The 20851-nt window shown below is 39.9% G+C and overlaps 1 protein-coding gene across 1 annotated transcript in view; it reads left to right on the top strand.

Moving 5' to 3' along the window:
* MAST4 (microtubule associated serine/threonine kinase family member 4) overlaps positions 1–18400 on the top strand; it is a 291265-nt gene extending 272865 nt beyond the window's left edge. The window contains exons 21-30 of the mRNA XM_053931385.1: positions 1757–1879; positions 2147–2259; positions 3180–3307; positions 3413–3636; positions 4418–4618; positions 5887–6116; positions 7804–7926; positions 10347–10483; positions 11130–11311; positions 12148–18400. Coding sequence (XP_053787360.1) covers positions 1757–1879; positions 2147–2259; positions 3180–3307; positions 3413–3636; positions 4418–4618; positions 5887–6116; positions 7804–7926; positions 10347–10483; positions 11130–11311; positions 12148–16019 — 5333 coding nt within the window. The 3' untranslated portion in view covers positions 16020–18400. The remainder of the gene's footprint in view (positions 1–1756; positions 1880–2146; positions 2260–3179; positions 3308–3412; positions 3637–4417; positions 4619–5886; positions 6117–7803; positions 7927–10346; positions 10484–11129; positions 11312–12147) is intronic.
* Positions 18401–20851: the final 2451 nt, after the last annotated feature.

The following is a 20851-nucleotide window of genomic DNA, read 5'->3' as shown; positions in this document are numbered from 1 at the left end:
TTAAATACTAAATGGTCAGTGCCACAATGTGAAGCACTTGTGGTGCTCAGTTAGGAACTGACATCTTTAAAGCCTCTGGTCTCTCTAACAGTTGGCAGGCAGTCTGAAGAAGGAAATAAGGGAGCTATTTCTTTGAATCAGAGGGTTCAGAAACCACAACAAAGTTGTAGGATCTTTAAGTGTTAGAATCAGCTGACAGAAATGGAGGCTGCAGTGTGGCAGGTCCCACATGTGCACTGAAAAACACCATGGTTTATGCCAGTCTCCACCATGCATTTCAAATTACAGTCCCGTCTGTTTAATATGTATTAGCAAGCTGCATAACACTTTGTGAAAATCATAATTGTGTACTTGCTCAGGAGACCTGAGTGACAAAGGCAAGTTGAAAAAAGAGAGATGGATACTATACTTACTTTGAAGAAGGAAAACAGCAGTAAAAAGACTTCTTTGGGCTTGAAGTGTCTGATACCAATCAAGAATAATAAAGTTCTGATGTAATATCCCATTACTGTGCTCAGATATTCACTGCTTAGCTAGTGACTTCTGATGAGATGTGATTTTGTTCTCCTTTGGAAAGACTTGTCTCCTTTGAATTTTTTCCTGGTGCAGTATGAAAAGCAAAGAATCCAATCTAGAAAGTCTAACACTGACTTAAAAACCAGTCCTGGAGATTTCATTTTTTTCTCTCCATAGTCTTGACATAGAGAAGTATACATGCTGTATTGAAGTGCTGAGTTGATCCTTGCTGCCAGGAGGCACTCACCAAGTCTCCTCCCCGCTGAGCTGGACAGGAGGAGAAAATATGCCAAAGGCTCGTGGGTTGAGATAAGGGCAGGAAGTTGCCATCATGGGCAAAGCATACTAAAACTCAGGGAAGTTAGTTTAATTTATCTCAAATTTACATTACTGCTTTACTTCCTCCCTCCAAGCAGCACGGGAGGACGGGAAATGGAGCTAGTGGTCAGTGCATCACATGCTGCCACTGCTGCTCCTTCCTCCCCACACTATTCCCCTGGTCCAATGTGGGTCCCTCCCACAGGATGCAGTCTTCAGGAACAGAGTACTCCAGCATGGGTCCACCATGGGATCAGAAGTTCTGCCGGCAAGCGTGCTCCAGCTTGGGCTCCTCTCTGCCACAGGTCCTACCAGGGCAGTGCTCCAGCACAGGCTTTTGCATGGGATCACAGTCTACTTCAGGGATCCACCTTGCTCCACTGTGGGGTCCTCCATGGGTTGCAGGTGGATCTCTGCTCCATCATGGTCCTCCATGGGTGCAGCTGTCTCCTCATGGTCTGCACCACAGGCTGCAGGGGATCTCAGCTCCAGTACCTGGAGCTCCTTCTGCACTGATTTGGATGTCTTCAGAGTTGTTGTTCTCCCCTGTTCTCACTCCTGTCTTTTGGCTGCTATTGTACATATGTAGAACTACATATGATGATTCTGACTAATAGCTAAGATATTAGTACACCTGTACATCTGTGTAGCTAAGATATTAGTACATCTGTAAAAATAAAAATCTTAAAAGGGAGACATGATAAAGCAGTAAATTGTCAAAAGAAATGGCCACAAGAAAACAGGGGCAGGGGCTATTTCTGACAGGTTTAGAATTTCTAATGGGAATGGGTAGTAGATGTTCATGCATACAGCGATGACTATGCCTTTCTATGACTGTTTGCATTGTTGGCTGGGGATTTAGTTCACCTACTGTCAGAGGATTTGGTACCATTTGCTCAGTGTTTTCCTCTGGCTCCTCCAGGTGGTGCATATGAAGTAAAGCAGCATCAGTTCTTCAGGAGCCTTGACTGGAATAGCCTGCTGAGGCAGAAAGCAGAATTTATTCCACAGTTGGAGTCTGAAGATGACACAAGTTATTTTGACAGTAGGTGTTTTATGGTATTAAAAAAAAAGTGATGAACGCCTTGTTTAAAGTAATCACTGTCTTTGACTCTTGCATACTGCTTTTAAAATCTCTGTTATCAGAATCACTGGCAGCTTGCAATTTCACCAGTGAATTGACACTTCAGCAAAAATAATCTTAAGATTATTTTAATATTTTTAGTATTTTAAACTAGATTTTTATTTATTATTAAAACATGGTATCCATTTTTCCCGATAAATTCAGATATTTTATTACCCTTTTCTATAGCTCGTTCTGAGAAATACCACCATATGGAAACTGAGGAAGAAGATGATACCAATGATGAAGATTTTAATTTAGAGATAAGACAGTTCTCCTCATGTTCACACAGGTTTTCGAAAGTAAGTAAAAATTTCTGTAATCATTGTATTTATTGTTCTACTTTTGCAAATTTTGGAAATATTAAATATGGAGGAAATATACAGGGCCTTGTTTTCTCGAGAAACTATGAAGTTAACTGAAATTGAGCAAGAATACAATGAATACGATTAAATCAAAATATGGGAACCTTGTGTAGAAAAGTTACTTTTTCAATCTTTAGGATACTAATGGAAAATTATATAAATATGGTAGTATTTTCTGTAGAAGACTCAGCATAACAGAAAGTGTCAAGGAAGCATTCTATTAAATGCTAATACGTGTTCTTTGCATTGGTTTCTTTATACATAGTTTCCATGTTGCTCCAGTTGTGTCCTGGTTATCTTGTAGGTGATAGCATAACAAATATTACAGTACTACCTTGTAGTAGGTATTAATTTAATGACATTTGACCAGCGGAAAAAGCAAGGTAATGTGTTACAGTCATGGAGAAATGTAGATTTTAGGGAATGATCTGAATGCTCTGCCCAAAAGGTAGTGTTACTCTAGTAGCTGAGATGAGAGCTAATTTTTGCTGATCAAAGTGGACATGCTCAGGCAATACAGTGGAGGGTGAATTGGCAGGAAATGGAAGAAAGCATGCAGGATTTCGGATTTACAGTCTTGATTCGTACTTTGAAATATGGAGAAAACTGATAAATACATAATGAGAAGAGGCTCTATTTGTATACTTGTACATAAGGAGCCAAGAAAGCATTTTAAGAACACTAAGTATTGGAAATTTGAAGTTTCAAGAAATTTCAGGTTTGCAATCTGAAATGCTATATAAGCATTTAAAATCATAGAACTGTAGATCATGCATATGTTTTTTTAAATATCAAATGTGTTGGTGATACTCAATTTTTTTGTGGGTTTTTTTGTTTTTTTTTTTTTTATTTTATAGGTTTTTAGTAGTATAGATCGAGTCACTCAAATTCAAGGTGAAGAAAAGGAAGATGCAGGAGACAAAACAAAAAGTGTAGCATTGCCTTCTGTGGAATCTTTAAGCTGGAGTTCAGAATATTCTGAAATGTAAGTAGAAGGATGTACATACAGCAAGTCTTCTACATCCTGCTTGCCAGATAGCAGGCCTTCTCATTTAATAGCAGAATGAGAGTTTGCTTATTTTTTATGCAGACAGCAAATATCTACATCCATCTCATCTGAGAATGACAGTAGCCGGCAGCAGTGCAGTTCTGGTTTGCTTCCAAAATTGTCCATATCAGTCGAAGGAGATTCCACCAGCTCACGGGGACCCCGGGAGGAGCAGGAAAGGTCTGCATTTGTGAGCGATGAAATAGTGCAAGACGAACCTGAAGTAACCACTCCAGCAAGTACAATCAGCAGCTCCACACTATCAGGTAGTGTGTGTCTTGACTGATGATACTACAAACAGGTGCAGACCACCTTCTTGTGGCAGTAGTATTCATAGATTTAGAAGTGATGCATTTCAGAATTGCTTTCAAAAACAGCTATCTCAACAGGGAGCTGGTTTGGGATCAGATCAGGTCTAACACTCTGTACTGCACATTGTGTGTTTTTAATTAAGACTTCTCTATCATATACACCTTTCAGAATTGAGAGGATTTTCTTTGACTTGTGGAAGTCACTTTGGTGATTACAAATCTAGGAGGAAATGTTGCAAACCATTCTCTACTTAATTAATTTTGAGCATAGTCTCCCTGCTCAAATACTTGTTGCATTTCAGTAGACTGCAGGGCCTTATTTTCATATCTACACATCTACCAATTTTCAGCTTACTTCTCTTCTGTATCTCAGTAAGTTTTTTCAAGATATACCCTTCTATTCCCAAGCCCTTGATTTCCCACGTAGTCCACATTTTCCTCCCCCTCCCTTCTTTCTGTTCTTGGAGAAAAAAATTTCCTCAGGGTCATCCATCTCCTTCCCTTGTCTAAAACCTTGATATTGACTGTGCTGTATCCCAAGTTTTGCTTGCTATCCCCTGGGTCCCGTGTAATGGTGCTGGCATTAACACAGCAGCTGCAGTGATAGCTCCAACCGTGTAATCCTTTCCTTACACTTAACCAGTTACACTTGAGAGTAATTTATTTTTTATGTGGTCCATTAGCAAAAGGATATTCAGTTTTCCATCAATGTCTTTATCCCTTCTTTTTTGTACAGTTGGCAGTTTCTCAGAACACTTAGATCAAATAAATGGAAGAAGTGAGAGTGTGGACAGTACAGATAACTCCTTAAAGCCAGCTGGTGAAGTTGCATCTCACATGGCTCGACAGCGATTGGAAAGCACAGAGAAAAAGAAGATCTCTGGAAAAGTCACAAAGTCTCTTTCTGCAAGTGCTTTGTCCCTCATGATCCCAGGAGGTAGAGATAAATACTTTTAGTTGAAATATTAATTATTTATGCAATGCTATGAAGGCTTATGATGCAAATGCAAGATTTTGTATAGTCCAGAATTGATTCTTCATCGCTCTTTTTGTTTCTCATGTTCACTTGCATGACTAGTTAGTGCAATCTTGTCAGCAAGTCATGGTACTCACACTACAGTTGAGGGGCCTTCTCTGACAGGCAGAAATGCAACTTAATGGTGTTTGATCTTGAGCATGCATGGCAGGATGCAACTTCAGTCCTTGGTCCATCTGACAGTAGGGTTGTAGATTAAGTTTTAACTAGCCCACAAAAACAGATGTTTGTTAAAGCAGCACGTGACTAGTTCTCCCTCATCCCCTATAAAAAAAGCTGATAAACAGGAGAGCAGTGTCACAAAAATAGAAATAGCATGTAGCCTCCTACTTGTACTTCTCTTGAATCTAAGTCACTTGATCTTAACTTAGATGTGATGATCTTAACTTAGATCAAGTGCTCAAAATTTGGAGCCAGAAATAATGCTGTTAGTGGACGTATAACAATAATATTGAGTGTTTTCATATGAAGGATTGGTACTTTGCTTTCTTGTTGTACAGAACTGAAGTCCAAACTGCTGCAATTGTATTCACATTTGCACAAGCGTAAGCACATAGTGCATTCAAAACAATAAAATAAAGCAAAGTTGGAACTGGTATTATTGTGAGAAACTCTTGCAGTCTTTACATGATGTAGCAGAATGTAGCAATGGAGCCTTCTTACAAACATTGAGTTACTGCCCTAGGTACCCAGTAGATATTGTGGTTTAATGGGAGTAGTCTTTATCTATTTTCATATATAACTGAAATCAAGAAAACAGCTAGCAATTTGTTAAGCATTGCTGGATTACTTAGGGAGTGATTTTGGGTGTATTCATAATGATATTTGCTACCCTACTCTGATTTTCTTCTCAGTAGTGTTTGCTAGGAAACGACTGCGAATAGTTCTTGCAAAGTTAGCAATGAGTGTGTTTCCTGTGCAAAAGGAAGCCGTCTATGTCTAACAAATTAACCCTTGCATTAAACAATACAGTTTACACTCCTGGGAAAATAATAAGGTTCTAATATCTGGTTGTTGAACTTCTCATTCACTAATATGCACACCAGGCGAGGAGGAGGAGGAGCGGTTGTTTAGATAAAGACGATGATGTCTTTTAATACAAAAATATCATTAAGCCAAACAAAATCTGTGTGTACTCAGAGTGTAATGGGTAGATTTTTTTTTTCCAGATGTGTTTGGTGTTTCTCCTTTGGGAAGTCCTATGTCTCCTCATTCCCTATCATCTGACCTTTCATCATCCCGAGATTCATCTCCCAGCCGTGATTCATCAATTGCTGCTGCAAGTCCTCATCAGCCAATTGTAATTCATAGTTCAGGGAAAAAGTATGGCTTTACCATCCGAGCAATCAGGGTTTACGTGGGTGACAGCGATATCTACACTGTGCACCACATTGTTTGGGTAAGATAATACATGTTTTCTTGCTGATACGTGGCCACAGAATCTTGTAATGATGGATTCACTTTTTTGTACCTGTTGTATCTCTTTGTTGACAATTACTGTGTAAGTTACAATGATATGCCAAGCAGTTTTTCTTAGAATGAAATTCTGCCTGTGTACAAGAGCAGTGTTGCCTGTAGGGAAGACAATAAGCCATCTTTGGCAGAAGCATTATCTATATGTGGTGTTGAACTTCTGCAAGTTCACTTGTGGCAAGTTTGTCAGTTTTGAAAAATAGTGTCTTGAGTTTGGAGTACTAGGTCTTAGAAAACCAAAGGCTTGGTGCAGACCCTTTTTGATTTGGATCAGGATCTGCAGTTGTAGGAGGTTGTAAAGAGAAATTGTTGAAAAATAGGTGGAGTTTAGTAAATGGAACTATTTTACAAGACACAGGTAAGCTAATCTCAAGCACCGATTTTCTCTGGTGTAGAAATGTGCAGATTGTTTGGAATTGTGAAGACTTTTGAGGTTTGTATGGCGCAGGAAAAAGATTGACTGTCTTGAATAAATAATGTATTTTTCATCCTCTCTTCACTACACAGTGGGAGAGAGGCTAAAGCAATTCTTTGGTTGTCAGCCTCCTTAACTTTAAAATAATTATATATTTAGGTACATATATATGCATTTATTTTATAATTTATGTTAGTAACAAATTGTAATTTTATATATGGTATAAATTACATGTACATAAATAGTATATGTACATAATTAGTTCACCTACCCTAAAAAATTATCTCAAATTTACCAAAAGACTTCAAGTTTTTTTACACTGCTTAGTTTTAAATAGGTATTGTAGATTTTGAAGTAGCAGTGCTGATGCAGTGTATTATTCGTTTTTTTATTCCTATTGTTTACCCCTTAGACCTGTTAATCCATCAAGAACATTGAATCTGGAGAACTGGCTACATTTGGTGGATAATGAAATAAATTTTAAAAAATTATTTCTTGCCACTAGTGTAACATCACACCAGTGAAAGGAAGGGGGAAAATGGTACATTGCAGTAAAAGCTAAACCTTGGGGTTTTTTTTAAGTATCATAAGTTTGCTGTTTAGCTCTGTTTGCATTGTAGTCTTCAGTAGTGTCTGCATGACTTAAAATACCCATTTAAAAATAGAATTAATTATTTAAACAACCTTCAAAATATTTTTCAATACAGTTTGTTTTGGTCCATTGTCACTTCTGTGCTGCACCAACTCCTCTAATGGGAAGCCTGGTAAATTTGAACCAAATAGAAACAATCCTTAACCATATGATGGAGTTAATTTTTGTTGTGATGAGAGTATTGCATGTGACCATTACCTTAATTTCATAGTGTTTCTCATTTTCAGATGCTAAAAATCTTCACTTAGTTCTGAAATTTTGCAGTGGGTAGTGAACTATCCCTTCTTACCATGCATGAAAACTCCCTGTTCTACAGAGCTCACTTAATACCCATAGCAACCAGCAGTGTTTCAGTGACCTTTGAAACCATTCCGGGCCCCATATAAAGTTTGAGTAAGTAGGGAATACTCGTATAAAGTTGGAGTAAGTAGGGGATGGTGAAAGAGCCGAATGTATTTTTCTTCTTTTCTTCCTTTATATAAGTTTCTTCATTGCCAGCTGGTTTGGGGTTCATTTTGTGTATATTCTCTCCCTCTGTCTTTTCAGAATGTGGAAGAAGGAAGTGCAGCTTACCAAGCAGGTTTAAAAGCTGGAGACCTGATTACTCATATCAATGGAGAGCCAGTGCATGGTCTTGTTCATACAGAAGTCATTGAATTGTTGTTAAAGGTAACTCTTGTACAGCTGCGATACTAAAGCGATTGCTGTTTTCTCCAACAATGGTGGGGATATGTTTGTTTTCTTGAGATTAGTTACTAGATTTTATTGTTCTTAGAAGTACAAACTCTAAGCTGTTATTGCCACAGATCAGGAGAAGGGCCAATGACTTTCATATATTGTTCTGTGATTTTAGTTTCTCTGCCATAGACTGGCACTGTTGCAGAGGTAGCTGAAGTAAATTTGAGGCAATGACACAAAGAGATGTCTCTGTCTCTCAAAAAAATTGACCTTTTCAAGCATGTTATCTAATGCCTGCATCTCCCTCAGTTAATTCAGCCTTTTGACAATGATGAAACTTCTCATTTTTCTTCTTTAAAAGTGAAATCAGTGAGGAAAAGTAAAAACAAAGAATATTAAATATTTCTTTGCCTGCTATACAGGAGGATGCCTTTCATATTAGGCCCCAAAAGGTTTTTGTCTCAAGTATAGCCAGGCATGTCTGACAGAGCTTCTTCGATTAATGGAATTCTCATCCTGCAGCTGGACTTTCATGAATAATCTGTCACATTTTTCTCTTGTGGAGTTTTCTGAAGTCTGTACTATTAGAAAAGCACAGTTTTTCCATGGAAACAAATAAACCACCAAACAAAAAAACCACTAACTTTTATTTTTCTCTGTAGCTCATCATATCTCATTTTTCATGTAATCTTTCAGTGTAGGCTAATGTAGGTCAGAATTACTTTAGACAGCTGTATATTTGCTTCCTATATTATTAACAATTTATGGTGTTATGTGCAGAGCTCAAAGTAAGTAGTCAGTTATAAAAGAAGTCCAAAAAAAGCACTGGAAAGCAGTTGAGGTAATGGGAAAATATAAAAAGCTAAAGTACTGCTGTGCGTCACCTTTCTCGCCCCGATCGGCTCCCGAGAACGCTGCTTGGCACCTCGGCTCCTCGTCAGGGTCGGTGCTGCCGCTACTTCCGGGCGCTTCTGCGGCTGCGCTCTGGGTGGGCTGGCCGCGCTTCGTCGTCGGTGCGAGGGAAGGAAACAAAGAGGCAGGAATTCGTCCAAACCCATCTGCGTCGCGGCTGGGCCTTTATTGGTCGCAGGAGCCACAATGGAGAAGCCACGGCCACTCCCAGCCTTGCTTGGACGAGTCTGGCCCCGAGGCTGGGGTGCCGCAGACGGATATAGGGGTGGGACAGGGGAGGACAGGAACCCTCCGCCCAATGAGCACAGACGCCGTGGCTGTGACAGTGCCACAACAGCCAATGGGCACACGACGGCGGCAGACACGGGGGTTCAGGGCCAGTGGGACCGCAAGAATGAGGTGACGAGCACGGAACTGCTGGGGACTGGACGGGGCAGTGGGCACAGGAATGGCACGGGAGAAGACCCAATGGCCAGCAGCCTGGGGCTAACTTCCGTGGTGGGGGGGGGAAGACACGGGGGACACGCAAGGATACATGGAACCGGTAAGCTGACAAAGACCAGAACCCCAAATCTGAACCCAAAACGCAGGATGCAACCCTAAAGAAAGATTAAAAATACACTTTTTCTTCAGTCTTTATTTTATTTCTCTGAAACCAGGAGGAGCTTCCAAGTTTTCAAATTTTGAAAGAAATACGTAATAGAAAATTCTGTGACTTAAGGCAGTCAACTGTGCACTCATTGTCCAGGTCAGATACAGAAAAAGAAGCATGACAACCCTGCTCACTACTTAAAAACGTAAACACAAAACAAGAGATCATTGTTTATCCATCACTTAATTAGTTGGGCTATATCATAAATTAATTTGGGCTATTGCAATTTCTTTGAAAGGAAGTTCACTGTAGGGGTATACAGTGCTGAGCAGGAGCTACAAATTTTTAAAACATAAAATCAGCAGGAAATACCTTTAATTTTTTGAGTCATCTCTTTGTGTAATCAGTGCTAAAAAGCTTAGGTTAATTATACTTGTTAACCGTTTTGAACAAGATAAAAATCTGTTTTGGGATTGACAACGAAGATTCATTTTTCTCCTCTGTTACATCATTGTAACAGTTGGTGTCTTGAGATGTGAGTGGACCACTGTGCAATTACAGCTGTTCTTTGGGAGAAAATCAGGTTTTTCTCAGAAGCTTCTATCTTGAAATTTTCAGTCTTGCTTAATCCTTGGTGTCCTCCTGTCTAGCTACAATTATTGGAATTACTCCTTGTCTTGGAGCTTGAATGAGGAAGTTAGGAAATACAGCAGAGTTTGAGAACTTCCCAATCCTCATTTGCTAGCTATGCCTGGCAATGTCTGCATAGGGTTTCCTACAAAAGCTCCTCTTATTCTGGAGTTGATTCTCACTGCATTTGCATGTATGGCGTTGATTCAGTTTAAGGCAAAGTCGTTTTGTATTACTCGTATTACTCACTCTTAAATATCTTCTTTCATTTTGTCAGAGTGGCAACAAAGTCTCAGTAATGACAACTCCTTTTGAAAACACTTCCATCAAGACAGGACCTGCCAGGCGAAACAGCTACAGGAGCCGAATGGTTAGGCGCAGTAAGAAGACCAAGAAGAAGGAGAGTTTAGAGAGGTGAATAATCCGTTGCTTTCACAGTGAAGGCATTTCTTTGTTTGTGTGTGTGTGTCTGTACATAACAATAAATTTAAATTATGAAGTTAATACAGTTTTCTCTCATCTTCTGTATTTCTACCTTCTTTTCTGACATTATGTGTCCTTCCAAATCTTGTTTGCCTAAACTAGATCTGGTAAAATAACCTCTAAAAATAGTGAACAACTGAGGTTGCATCTTAATTTGGCTTAACTATATATCATTTTATACTTGCTTAAATGAACTTTATAGTGCTAGTGCTTATCAGTGTTTTTAATATGATACGTTCATGTGTATTTTATAAATATGTTGCTAGTACTTTGTACACATTTCTTCAGTTTTGATAGGTTGCTAAATTAAGAAAATAAAAATTTATACTCATAAGGAGATAGATGTTCTGAAATATAATAAGTGAATTTTAGAATGAATAAAATTAGTTACAGTGTCTATCCCACCTGTTAGCGAATCAGGATGTTTACTAAACTTCCCAGTCTACAATGTGGTTTGCTTTCATGTAAAGATAGATTTACTATTCTCATAGTGTCAGCTTACAAGAATTTTGCCTGTGGTAATAGTATCTTCTGTGCAGCTTAACTTACGATTAATGCTGTGTTTTTCTCACACAAGGAGAAGATCTCTCTTTAAAAAGCTGGCAAAGCAACCCTCACCTCTTCTTCATACAAGCAGAAGCTTTTCCTGCCTGAACCGATCACTTTCTTCAGGGGAGAGCTTACCTGGGTCTCCAACCCACAGCTTATCTCCTAGATCTCCTACCCCGAGCTACCGTTCCACTCCTGATTTTCCATCAGGTGAGTGTGAAGCAGTGGAGAGCAGAGAAAAGGACTGGAGGGATGCTGTACACTTTGTGAGCCCCCACAGATCTGATATATTCTCCTAAGAGCAGTCAGCTCTGACAAACATAATCATAGAAAAACTGTTTTCTGTCTGGAAAATGGAAACAGATTCCTGATGCAAAACAAAAGGTGTTTTTATGATACAGAAACACCTAAACAGCAATTTCCTCTTAATTTTGTCCTAGTGTTTAAAGCTCAGTCCAGTGGCTGAAAGTTGAATAATAAAAAGTCCCAATTTGTAGCAAAAGACAGAATTTTGCCTAGGAGAGGCTACCTGATAAAAGACTGAAACTGATATAAAAGTTGCTACATAATGGAACTAGGACAGCACTCATGAATGCAGATTTATTGCTGAAAAGATTAGCCAAGTGCTAAAATATGCATCTCTCTGACTCCTAAAAGCCTGCCCCTTTTTACTTCTTTAACTTCTGTCACAATTTTAGTGTGTACTAGAATTGACTGCTATTGTACAATCTCTTGACAAAGGTAAATTATCTGAAAAGCCTTGATTATTGCTTTGAAGTGTCAGAAAGCATTAGTTACTCTATTTAAGTAAAAGCAAGAGATAACTTAAAGGGGATGATGGAAGAGAGAGAGAAACAGCAAATGTAATTTGAATGATGCAGGTTTTGCAGCCTAAAACCTTTTCCACTTAAAACCTGCCAGATTTTGGAACTCTGTAATGGGAGACAGCATTGGGCTTTTGTTCTGTTTCTCACTGAACATTTAGACAAGATAGAAAAATCTTGCTAATCTTATGTTGTTTGCTTGTTGTTTTGTTCTTTTTGTAGGTACTAACTCTTCCCAGAGTAGCTCCCCTAGTTCCAGTGCTCCCAATTCTCCAGCTGGTTCAGGGCACATAAGACCCAGCACTCTTCATGGCTTGGGTCCAAAGCTTGGTGGGCAAAGATACAGATCAGGAAGGCGCAAATCAGCTGGCAGCATTCCCCTTTCTCCTCTCGCACGGACACCTTCTCCAACACCCCAGCCAACATCTCCTCAGCGATCTCCATCACCATTGCTGGGACATTCAATTGGAAATACAAAAATAGCTCAGTCTTTTCCTAGTAAAATGCACTCGCCTCCAACTATTGTGAGGCATATTGTCAGGCCAAAGAGTGCAGAGCCACCAAGATCTCCATTGTTGAAGAGAGTCCAGTCTGAAGAGAAACTCGCACCCTCTTATGGGAGTGATAAAAAACACTTATGTTCACGAAAACACAGTCTGGAAGTGACCCAGGAAGAAGTGAATAGAGAATTGTCTCAAAGAGATATAACTCTTCAGAGCTTGGAGGAGAATGTATGTGATGTGCCATCGCTCACACGAGTCAGGCCTGCAGAGCAGGGCTGCTTGAAACGACCCATTTCCCGAAAATTGGGTAGACAAGAATCCATTGATGAGCTAGACAGAGAGAAGCTGAAGGTCAAGGTAGTTATGAAAAAGCAAGATTTTGCTGAAAAAGCAAATGCTGCTATACATGAACCTAGCAGCGAACCAGAAAATCCCAATACCTTAAGACTGGAAGAAAGAGACAAAAAAGCATTCCAGAAGGTATTAGAAAGATCAAACCAGTTTGAAACGAAAATTGTTACTCTAGAGACCCAGTCAGCTGGTGGCATACTCAAAGACACCCTTCAAAAGAATGCAAACTTGAGATCAAATGATGGTGTTGCTTTAGATGGACAGACATTGTGTCATGGGCCTCCCTCTAATGAACTCAGTCATATTTCTTATGACTTAAAAAGAATTTCCCCTTCATGTACCCTGCAAGATGTGCTACCTCAGTCCTCTGATAAGATACTAAATGGAAAGGGAGAAAACACAGATAAAATTGTACCAACAAAAGAATTTGTCAAATTCGAAAGATTAGATGGTAAAGTTGCAAATATTGATTATCTCAGAAAGAAAATGTCTATTGAAGAAAAAGATGACAGTGTCTGTCCAGTGCTAAAACCTAAGATGACATCTAATGTTCATGAATGCCTTCAACTTAGTACAGGCAGACCTGTAAACATACAGCAGGACTCCACTGCAGTTGCAGAAGGTAGAGCATTTATTGGCAGTGCACATGCTACTCAGATGAACTCAGTTTCTTTGGTTCCTCTCAAGACCTTGAGTGGCCGAGCAGACATGAGCGTGGAAAAATCAGCCCTTATTTCTTCTGAAGCTCCTGTCAGAAAAAGTCCTTCAGAATATAAGCTTGATGGGAGGTCTGTTTCCTGTCTGAAGCCAATAGAAGGCACACTAGACATTGCATTACTTTCTGGGCCACAGGCTTCAAAGACTGAACTGCCTTTGTGTGTGCTGCCAGAAGGACAGAGCACCAGCAGTGATGGGGCATCTCTTAAGCCCCCAGTGCCACAAGGGAGTGGTGGGAAGGCAGAAATGGTCTCTCAGAAAGAGCAGTCGTTGAGCTACCCAAAATCTAGCAAAGTCAACATAGCAGAGCCTCAGGTTCAACAAGTAGGCAAGAGTTCTCCAAATCCACCACTCATCTCTGTGGCTACAGAAGCCATGACAGAAAAAAAGGTTTCTAGTCCGGCCAGTAAAGGCAGTATTTCCATTGTTGAAGCTGTTCAGAAGAAAGATACCTCCCCTTCAAAACAAAAGGACCATTCAGTGGAGGTAAAGTCTTGTGTTACTCAAAGTCAGAGTTTTAAAACTACTCAAACATATTCCAAACCTTTTGCTGGCCAAAACACTTCTGAAAAAGCTGCAGGAAAAGAGAAACAAGTACAGAAAGAGTTTCCTGTCAAACAGCCAGTATCCCAGAGAGGTTGTGAGCCTATCCCTGCAAAGGTGGAAGTGATCAGGGAGTCCTCTCTGAAGGTTTCTGTTTCAGACATCCTGATAACAACCTGCTCCAAGAGCAATGAAAAAAATTGTGCTGATTTTGCCATTCCACTTGAGATGCAAGGAAAAATGCAGTCAGCTGGCCCCAAGGCACAACCTAAGGATGGCAGAGAATCATTGAAACAGCTAGGCAAAGATGACAGCGGTGTTTCTAAAAGTTTTGTGGAAAGAGAAATAACAAAGCAGAAAGTGGAGTCTAAGAAAGTTATTACAGAGGCAAAGAGTGATAGTTTTCCATCCAAATGGTCCGTGCAACCCTTTTATGATGGTGATCATAAAACAGAGAAGTCTGCACCAGTTTCCTCTGTGCAGAAGGACAGTGCTAAAGACATGGGAAAGACAGATCAGAAATCACTTACAGATATAAGGCTTCAAACTAGTGAGAGAGAGCAGTCCTGCCAAGTTCCTCAGCAGCAGCTTAATACTTCAGGCTCCCCTGCTGTGAAAGAGGCAGTAAGCAGACACAGCACTATAGAAGTTCATGTAAGCGTTCAAGAACATGTGAAGCCTGCTGCCACCTGTGTGGAAAGCAGCAGTAATAAATCCTGGCCAGCCTCTGATACAAGCTCCTCCAAGTCTAAGTCCTTGGATAAACAGACATTGTCACAAAAACCATGTGCTCCAACCATTAAAGAAAAAGAAATTGTTACTCAGTTGTCTACCAGCTCCCGAAAGGATGGAAAGCATGCCAGTAAAAATGTTCTAGATCACCTTTCTCCTGTTCCAGGCTCTTCAAGAAGAATGAACATTGAACATGTGCAGGCTGAAAGGTCTGTGGGTTTGGACCACGGCTCAGTCACCACCCTCCAAATGAGCAGTACAGCCCCTGACACCAAACCCAAATCCTTTGCTGTGGGCCCACTTCCAGCAGGCCCAGAGAGTTCTAAGCAGATGCAGAGGCAAGAAGCAGCAGGCCTGGGGGAATCTGCTGATCAAAAGCAACTTCGTTTCAGTGAAAAACAAACCACTGCTCCAAAGTTTTCCACTGTGAAAGACAGTCTCTCACTGAACAAAGAGGCAGAGAGAAGTCCTTGTAATGAGGTGATCACTGCAGACAAAAGACCTGAAGTAAAAATATGCACTGACGCACTTTACGTTCAGCTTGATAGTGGGACAGTGGAACCTACCCTTTGTCTCACAACCTGTGATGTCAGAGGGAAAGGAGCAGAAAAAGCAACCATGAGTAGCAAAATCTTTCAAGATATAAAAGGGAAGGGACAAGCTAATCAGAAACAGCCAGAGGATGCAAACAAGCAGACTGCAATAAAACATCTGCCGGCTGCCAGTAGGCAAAGTTCTTGTCGTGTGGCTGCAACACCGGGAAAGCCACTGACTTGTTCATCCAGTTTCTCTGAATGTAGACAGGAAGTATCTGTTTCAGCCAAAAGTGAGGCATCTTCAGCAAAGGTTAAACCAGGCTCGTCAGAGCTTCCTGCAACTTGCAAGGAACTAAGTAAGAAAAGCACCTCTTCCACAGGGAGCAGTAAGGCAGAAATGACTAAGAGTGTTTCACTGATGGCCTTGCACAGTGCCACTGTTGTAGCAGAAGCCCACCACCCTGCTTCAAACCTTGGGGGGAAACCTGGAAATCAAGAAAAGGCTCTTTTCGTTAACACTGTGGATGTAAAGGGAAAAGATGCTGTTCTGACTCAGCAGTCTACTTCAAGAAAACAGAATGTAGGTAAAGATTTACCCAGGTCGGCAGCCACACTTGACCGCCCTTACGCACTTTCAGATGACAAAGACTCGGCTCGGCAGCGTCGAGGAAAGGAAGTTTCACGGAGCAGTGCTCACAAAAAAATGTGTTAACTCTAAGACCTGGCAAGTGTGTATTCAACACTAGCTGATACATTTTCAATATGTTGTACTGCCTTTAAACCAGCACTGTGTCGTGTCTTTGTGCGGCAAAGCTTTCATGTCACTGAAGAAACAATACAAGGGGATATGTAAAGAGAGGACTTTTTTTCAAAATGCCTTTCCAATTGTAACCGGTAAAACTGTTACCACATAGTATTTGTACAAAAATACCTTTACAGCCTAGAGCTGTTGAAAATACTTCTTCTGTAAATACTTAGCAATGTGTTTGGGGTTTGAATGTAGCATATATACTTTGCTGCTGGTTGCATTGTTTACTCTTTCCCTTTTTAAGATAGTTGCTTTGCCACGTATTTGCCATACTCGAATATGAAACCAAATTACTAAAATATAGAGCTGGCATGGACATGCACAAGCATTGGTCTGACTGGGAAAAAAATAAAAAACAGGCCACATTTTTACTAACTAAAAATCCTAGATAGAGGCTAAAAAAATACTAGTACAAAATAATACGGTGACCTATTGTGAGTTTTCACATGTATTTTTAATAATCTGATTTTGATAGTACTGTATTTGGCTGACTGCTTCACCAGAACTAACACAAGTAGCTGCATCTCCCTGCTGCACAAAGTCTGAGTAGAGTAGATGTCCTTAAAACTATGGGAAGACCACTTAATTATCAGGGCATCCCAGCAAGAGTCGTGTTCTCTGGTGAAATGATGGTTCCTGTCTTGTCTGTTGGGAGTGTATTGTGTGATTTTCACCCCAGACAAGGCTGAAATTCTGAAGCACATGCCATGTGCTTAGTTTTTTGCTGCAATCCTCTTGAGTTCCTTGAGCTTTTTTAAATTCAGGCTCTTACAGTGTAAGGCTCAAGTACAAGCACATGACTGGTTGTACTAGTATGTTCATCCCTGTTCTTAATACATTTAGAGAATACTTATTATGGCATATAGGTCTGTTTGGTTAGTGTCATATAGCTGGTAGCTATTTTCTATTTTATGACAAGTAAGGTAAAAAGGAAAAATACACTTCAGTATCATATCCTCAGAAAAGTTTAGGCTATTTGACACATTTTAATACATATCTGGGGCCTTATGTTATAGACCTAACTTGCTGTTTTTAGCAAGTAATCCTAGGTTTCATATTCATTTTGAAATGCATTGAGTAGCTCCATACATTTCATAGCATAATCTTTTTATTTGTATGCAAAAAAAAAACTCAATACTGTAATTATAAAAGGAGCATTTTTTAACAAAGGAACTTGTTGGAGCTATTTGGTGCTAGAATGTTACTGTCTTTTTACTTTTGCTAAGCCTTATTTAAATTTTGTATACAGTGGAACGTGTAGACTTTGATCATTTTTGTGTGGAGTATTTAGCTTGTTTTGAGGGATGAAAGGTAAAATTTGAAACACGTACAGAAGCACTATGAATACCCTTGCAGGCGCATGGGTTTTAATAATTGGGGATCAATAGAATGGTCATTTTGCTTATTTCTGTTATCTGTAACCACAGTAGAGCTAGGCCCCTACCTTTTTCACCAATGCTTATGGTTTGTCTTTCTGTCTCAAAAGCTAGAAAATTTTGTGTGAAAACAGACAGCGTGCAGAATTAATTTCCCTCTGCTGAAAACTTTATTATACTGATTTGTTGAGTTGGATTACAGCAAATCTGTAAGGAAAATCCAGTATCACAAAAAACTCCTGATTTTACATGTGGCACTAGAACATTAATACTGCCTTTGATGCATTCAGAAAGGAGCTAGTAAGCAGTGGATAATCATTTTTGAGAAGTCTTAAAAATAAAATGGTCTCGACATTTACAGTTCATCTGTGCTTTGGCAGTTAATACAAATGAATGCTAATGCACTTCAAAATAACATTTCTGTCTGGGAGATACTTCCTAGTTTACAGTCTCTGCATTTTTTCAGCTATCCTCTTGTTTCTTTTAAAACCCATCTAGCTTTTGTTTACAGGATACCTTTATGAGTATTTTGTATTATCACTTCTGACAAATAAGTTCTTTGCATTTTGGAAGTGTAACAGTGCATAAGCTTGTGTTTATGTAGTAACTGTTTGTTGGTGTTTACCTTATAAGTGAGCTGTTAGAGATCCTTCTGCCTGTGTTCTTCTTGGTCAGTCTTAATGTGACTATAGATCTGATGTGTTCTTTTGTAGACTTCCTGCAGTAGATTTCTCAGCTTACAAAAAAAATTTAAAAGTTTAAAAAAATCGTTAGGGTCTGTGCAATAAAGTGTTTGCAGTCTTATTTTCTCTGAGAAACTCCTTATGGATGTCATAATTGTTATATATTGAACACAGTTATTTATATTTATGCAGTTGCATAACATTGAAATAAAAATTCAGCATGAAACTGTTGTGTTAGCATTTTTTCTTGCTTTCACTGCTGTAAATTAAGGCACATCTCTGCTGTACTCAGAGGCTGGCAGTTTTGGTGTTTTTTGGGACCAGCTCAGTGCACCCTTTAAAGCATATGCTGCTGGAGGGTTTTGCATGAGGAAATGCAGTTTGGTCTGGGGACAGAGGAGATATGCATGGCTGAGTATCTCATCTCAGGCTATGTCTGGATCCTCTGCTCCGCTGTTGGATCGGTAAGTGTGGTGTGGTGGTGGATGGCATAGCCTGACTGCTGGCTTCCATGGGCAGTAGCCTGTAATGTGACATTTAAATTCTTTCTGCAAAATACATGTAATCATTCATTACTATAGAGCAGCATATATTAAAGTACACACCTCTTTACTGTTCTGCTGCTCCTAACTCTGCACAGCTGCCCAGCATTTGGGAATTTGTGTTCATATTTTATTATTGCATTGTTTTGTCTTTATTTTTCCTCTGTACAGAACTAAGTGCAGCAGTGTTACATCATCACTTTTGCTGCTTTTCTGTTTGTTTGAAACATATAAGTGAGGGGAAGTTGCAGTTCACCCCAAACTTTTCCAGTTTGCTGCAGCCCATCAGAAGGCAGATAGTCTTGAAAATCTGGTGTGCTGATGGGGGGTGATGGGTTGAGGAAAGAAGAGCAGGATCCAGCAGCTGAGGGAAGGGAAATTACAAGAGTTGAGGGTTGACTATCTCATGCCTCTGCCAGCTGTGCTATCCATGGCTGTGGACAGCATAGTTGTCTCTGCCAGGAGAGGTAGAGAAACCTGCATGCCCAGAGTGAGCCCCAGTGTTGTGGGCCAGAGGAAAGGGGTGGTGTGTGGAGTTTGTGTTAAGGGGAAGCTGGGAGAGATGGGTTATCACTGTTACATCTGGCATGGCCTGTCACCTTGACTTTTTCACCTTACCCGGGACAGGAATGTTTCCATGGTCTGAAGGGGAATGCAAGCTCCCTTTTTCAGCACTGAACTCTTCAGTTTGCTAAGCCCCCTTAGGGCCCTTACTGTAGTCTTGCGTAGCCTGCAAGACTTTGCAGGGGCATCCAGCTTGATTTGGATCAAAACTGAGAGGGCATATGAGAAGGAAAAGATCACAGGACAGGAAGATACTAGAGGGTGTATGGATGCATGTCCCACTGCATGCCTTGAGTTAGCAACAGTTTTTCTTTCCGTTGACTGTATCTGTAGTATAGTAGTTGATTAGAACTGACCAGATCAATCTGCCAAGGATACATTTGAATGAACTGAGTGTAGGAATCACAGAATGGTTTGGGTTGGAAGGGACCTTAAATTTCCAACCACGGTGGATAGGAAGTGATGCTAAAGGTTAATAGTTCAAAAGGCAAAATTTGGGAGCATCAGGAGGAACTGAGAAGACTGCAGAGTAAGAAGACAGTAATGGTGTAGTTGTGTTCTAGTACACATCAAGCCTTAAGAAATGCATCTCTGAAAGGGAAGAGGATGTCCAAGGGATTTGGTAGGGAAAAATGTCTTCTGCTACTGGGCAAGAAGAATTCCCATTGTTTTTGTTTGATCAGGGAGGTATAGTATAGATTGTTTGGGAGGGGACCTCACCTTTTTCCAGTTACAGACAAGACCAGTGAATGAGAGAGAGTTCTTAAAAGATGTTCCATTGACATCAGGGTGCATATTTTGAAATTAACATATGTAGAAATTGGCCCACTTAACCATCTTGTTCAGAGTAAAATGCCACTTCAAAAATTGACTTGCTTCTTACTGAGAGACCTTGCTTAAGAACTTAAGGAAAGAAGAACTTGGCTCTGAGTTTTGGGTTGTCCTGGTGAAATAAAGCTAAGTGCTTACCAGTCTGTGAAATAATGAAGATATGCTCGGGTTCCTTCTCTTTGCAAATACTGATAAATTCTGTGTTGTGGTGCTGAGTTGTACTGTGTCTTTCAGGGATGTGTAGTGCAGGAGCTAGGGTGGTGACAAGCTAAATTTTGTTAGGCACCATTCACCTCAGACAATTCTCTTGTTCTCTCTGTGTACTGGCTTCATATCCATATTTGGAAAAAAAAAGAGATAAAAGGCACAATTGAAAGCCAAATTAGTGCATCACATCAGAGCTTGACTAGGTACACAATTCTGTAAGAAAAAAATCTATTGCCTCTTGCCATGTATATCCTTACTAAATAATCCCAGAAGGTCAAATCTTTGAATTTAACAGTCTTAATGCATAATCTAGGATATTTTAGTGTATTACATTTAGAGATAACTTTTCCTTCAGAATAGTCAGTCCCTGTATTTAGGGTTTGCGTGTTCTGAAATACACAGTGTATGCTGTTTTGTGTGCACAGTGTGTTACGAATCACATTTTTTCAGGCAAATAGAACAGAATAAAGTGTGCTGTTAAGAAAAGAGCAAAATTAGAACACCTGAAGATAAGGTAATCTAAAACAAGTTGT

The sequence above is a fragment of the Vidua chalybeata genome, chromosome Z (genome assembly GCF_026979565.1).
Source record: "Vidua chalybeata isolate OUT-0048 chromosome Z, bVidCha1 merged haplotype, whole genome shotgun sequence".
NCBI lineage: Eukaryota > Metazoa > Chordata > Aves > Passeriformes > Viduidae > Vidua > Vidua chalybeata.
Note: the sequence above shows the minus strand (reverse complement) of the source record. Positions and strands in the feature narration are given on the sequence as shown.